This window comes from Volvox carteri, assembly GCF_000143455.1.
Source record: "Volvox carteri f. nagariensis unplaced genomic scaffold VOLCAscaffold_131, whole genome shotgun sequence".
Lineage (NCBI taxonomy): Eukaryota > Viridiplantae > Chlorophyta > Chlorophyceae > Chlamydomonadales > Volvocaceae > Volvox > Volvox carteri.
The window spans coordinates 121,771-125,571 of NW_003307674.1; the positions used below are offsets into that span (position 1 = coordinate 121,771).

The 3,801-nt window shown below is 61.7% G+C and overlaps 1 protein-coding gene across 1 annotated transcript in view; it reads right to left on the reverse strand.

Moving 5' to 3' along the window:
• VOLCADRAFT_108521 (uncharacterized protein) overlaps window positions 1-3,801 on the reverse strand; it is a gene marked incomplete at its 5' end in the record, with an annotated part of 11,249 nt that overhangs the window by 4,100 nt on the left and 3,348 nt on the right. The window contains one exon of the mRNA XM_002959182.1: window positions 46-3,701. Coding sequence (XP_002959228.1) covers window positions 46-3,701 — 3,656 coding nt within the window. The remainder of the gene's footprint in view (window positions 1-45; window positions 3,702-3,801) is intronic.

Sequence of the window (3,801 nt, forward strand, 5' to 3'; positions counted from 1 at the left end):
GACATGGGAGAGTGGCTGTTGTTGGGTTGTGCCATGTTGCCTAACCGGGACATGGTCCGCGTTCCAGCTGACCAAACGCGCTCCTNTGCGGCGCGCCTGGAGCATCAGGAGGCGTGTGTTGAGCGCGTGCCTGGGTTCGTTCCGTTGCAGCACGACACGGGGTTCGAGGTCTGTGAGATCGGACAAATCCGTGATGACGCGTTGGTTGAGTGCGTCTACTAGATCTGCAACACGTGCTTCAGTGGGTTGAATGCCGCCGAACATGGTTGTGAAGCGGGTAAGCTGCTGGCCAGATGGGCTGTTGTCTTGCCGCTGCTGTTTCTGCAGCATGAATACGGTGCCGCCGAGCTGACGGTACAGGTTGAAGCCGTCGTGTAGGTGGGTGTGCGTTTGTGGCACGGGGCGACGAGTGCGACGTGTGGAGGTGGTGGCGCGACGGTTGTCGGTGTCGTCATCTGCATCACTGCTGTCATTGTTGCTGCCGTCAGCATGGTCACCTCCACGTTCGTCAGCCGAGGCCGGCCGGCACTGTGCTGACGGTGCCGAGGGACTGAACTGGGGGTTTCGTTCAACGTTGGTGGCGTAGCGGTATGGCGGCGACCCGCCTGGCTGAGGATGCTGCAGCAGGTCGCCGATTCCGCCAGCAACACGACCGGACAAGACACGGCTGCTGGGATGGGCGGGTCCAAGGTGTGGTGGAGGCGGCACGTTGGCTGTACAGGAGTGGCTGATGGCGCCGAGGTGCTCGTGGCTTTGCATGCCAATTTCGTCGATGAGGACAGCCCCATCACCGACATTGCGCTTGACCTGAAGGCCGGCGTGGGCGCCGCGCTTGGGAAGGTTGGCGCCACGGGAGCCGCTTTGACTGGCTGAGATGCCGAACATCGAGTGGGTCGATAGGCTGCGGTGTACTGGGGTGTTGAAGGCGATTGCGGCAGCCCAGGAGTATGCACATGTGGCGGCCCAGTCGGGACTGTCATGCTGATACGTGTACCACAGTAGAGCGTGTACGAACTGAGTCTTGCCCGTGCCCGGAGGACCCATGATGAGCATCTGTGGCGGGACGCCTGGATCAGGTTCGTTGCGGCGGTCGAAATAACGTGCCATGAGCATGAATGGTACGGCCTGATCCGGCGCCAGGGTAAAGAGCTCGATGGTGTCGTCGATGCTCGGTGGCTGTGGTAGACGTAGGTAAGTTGGCATTCCCGCTGTGATATGGTTGGTTTGCTGGGTGTCGGTCATGATGACCGCTACAAGTGGGTAGCCGGGGCGGCGATCCAAACGAAGATGGGGGGTGCGGTCCGTCGTGGTCGGCATGGTGGCGGTGCCTTCAGAGACGACTAGGTAGCGCTTCAGGCGCTTGGAAGCCTCGCTCAGCAGCGGGATGTCAGTGGTGCGTACACGGCGGATGAAGGGGTTGGTGTTGGCACCGAGCGCATTGGGAAGAGGAAGTACACGGCAACGCCGAGCTGCACCGTATGCGTACAGGCCCTCCACTGTGGTGCGGTCATACAGGTCCGTCAGGGCGACATCGGACAGGTTGATTCCTAGCGTCGGGTCGCCTTGGCCTGGTACAAAGTCATACCGTTCGACCTGATCATCTTGTGGCGGCTGTGTGGCGGGGTCAGGTTCGAGGCGGCCTCGTGCAGCTTCCGGGTCGTCATCATCCGGGTCGCTGGAACTGTTGTCTGGGGCCAGACCGGCAGTTGCAGCAGCGGCGCGGCGCTGGCGGCGTCGCAAGTTGTAGTCGGCCTGGCGCCGGGCGCTGGCGAGGTGCTCTGCTTCGATGTTGTCTAGCAGGACACTCACACAGGCTCTGTACGATCGGCCTGCCTCGGTGGATCCCAGGTCCATCCACCATGCATCGTACACCTCTTTCACCGTCTGACCGGCAGCCACCGGTTGGCCGCGGTGAGCCTTGAAGATGCCTAAGACAAATGCGTAGTAGGCGACGGCGGCTGCGGTGGTGCTGCCTGCTTGCGGGCGGCGGGGCAGCGCACCGCCCAGCAGAACGTACCTCGGCTGCGCCAGGCGATGAAGAACGTGTGTCAGATACAGCGGGTGCGTTGGTTGGAAGGCCACATTCTTGGGAGGTATGGTCGACGTCGGGCTCGTGGGCAGCTGTTCTGCAGATGGGCCAGCTGGCACAGGGGACGCCATAGCGGCGGTGGGCTGGGTGCCAGATGGGGCGGGAGGTGCGTCAGTAGTAGGGGTCATAGCGGCGCCAGGGGCTTTGCGCTTGCGGCGGCCAGGTACAGGGAGGACTTGGGCACTGAGGATGGCAGCATGGGGGTGCTGCGCGGGCATTATACGTTTCACCTCGAAGTTGGATGCGATGCTGTAGGCACTGCAGTCCAAGCCGCTCAGCTCCACTCCACGCTGCGTGTAGTTCTGTACGATGCTGGTGAGGGTGTAGTCGCCATGCTCGTCCGCCTCTACAAGCTCCACACCAGTTTCCGCATCTTCTGGTTCTACGGCGGATTCGGACGCCAGTGCAGTGAAGGCACCTATCGGTAGGTAGTTGCGTTTGTAGGTTGCTTGGAACGTATCGTGGCCTGACAGTTTGAAGGCGACCAGTGCCATGCCAGCCGTGATAGTGGCCGTCATGCGGTGCACCACGGTACACAGGTTGCTGAACGTGCTGGGTCCATCACCGGTGCCGCTGGGTCGGTGACCTGCCATCATGAAGTCCTGTACACGGCCCACGGCGGCGCATGTGAGGTGCGCCTGGCTGCGTTCAATCGTCTTTGCAGTGTACTTAGAGCTGTAGTACGCGGCGTCACGGGCACGGTCGATGGCGGGCTGTAGGAGGGAGCAGTCACCGCGTTCGTTGGGAGGACGCGCTAGTTGGGCAGCGATGTCAGCTGTGTACTCCCGGTCGACTTCGCAGGCCAGGGACATCAGATGGTTGCAGCCGAAGGCGAGGGCAATGGCAGGCATGTGTGGCACGAGGTTGGGTGCCAGGCGGGGCAGCAAGAATAGGCCGGTGGTACCGATCCATTGAAAGGCTGTGCGGATGAGTCGGGGAAAGGCCATGCCGCAGCTGTCATCGGTACCGCGGCAGCCATGCCGCTTGCACGTCGAACTGTGGCTGTGGGTGAGGGTACTGCGTATGACGGCAGCGTGATGGGCACGGCAGGCGGCATGTCGTGATGGAGGCGGCAGTTCGCCGTTTGCACACCCCGCCAGTCGTTCGAAGTTGTATGCTGCAGGTGGGCAGTCCGCCTGCACTGCTGGCACGGGTAGACCGTGCTGCTGCACTTCCGCATCAGACATACCCATGACCAGAGGCTGTGTCCCGCTGTCCGGTGCCGGAGCATAGTATGGGGAGGGGTACCACATTTCGCACAGCGCGTATGCAAGTGCCAGAGCTCGGCAGTTGGGTCCACAGAATAACACCTGAAGGTTGTCCAGTGCGAAGCACTCGAGGTGTGCGACTCCGTGCAAGTGTAGCGCCAATCGCCCGCTCTGTTCAACCTTGACGACTACCTCGAATACGACCCCACAGAAGCAGTTAGGGTCAGTCTGCCGCATTGCTCCAGGTGCAAAGCCAAACAACTGCTCCACCAACACCTCTTTTGTGGCGATGAGCAGTGCCGCGCAGCTGTGCGGGTCTTCTTTGACGCGGCGCCACTTTTCCACCGTGCTGCTGATCTGGGTCGGACGACCGGCGTCGTCGAACTCTATAAGCTGACCAGAGGCTACAACAGCGCAGCCAGCATGCATGTCCGCCGGGTTGAGATTGAAGAACAATGGTGGCCAGCCGATGGTGAGGGCAGCCGCACGCATCATGGCCTTGCA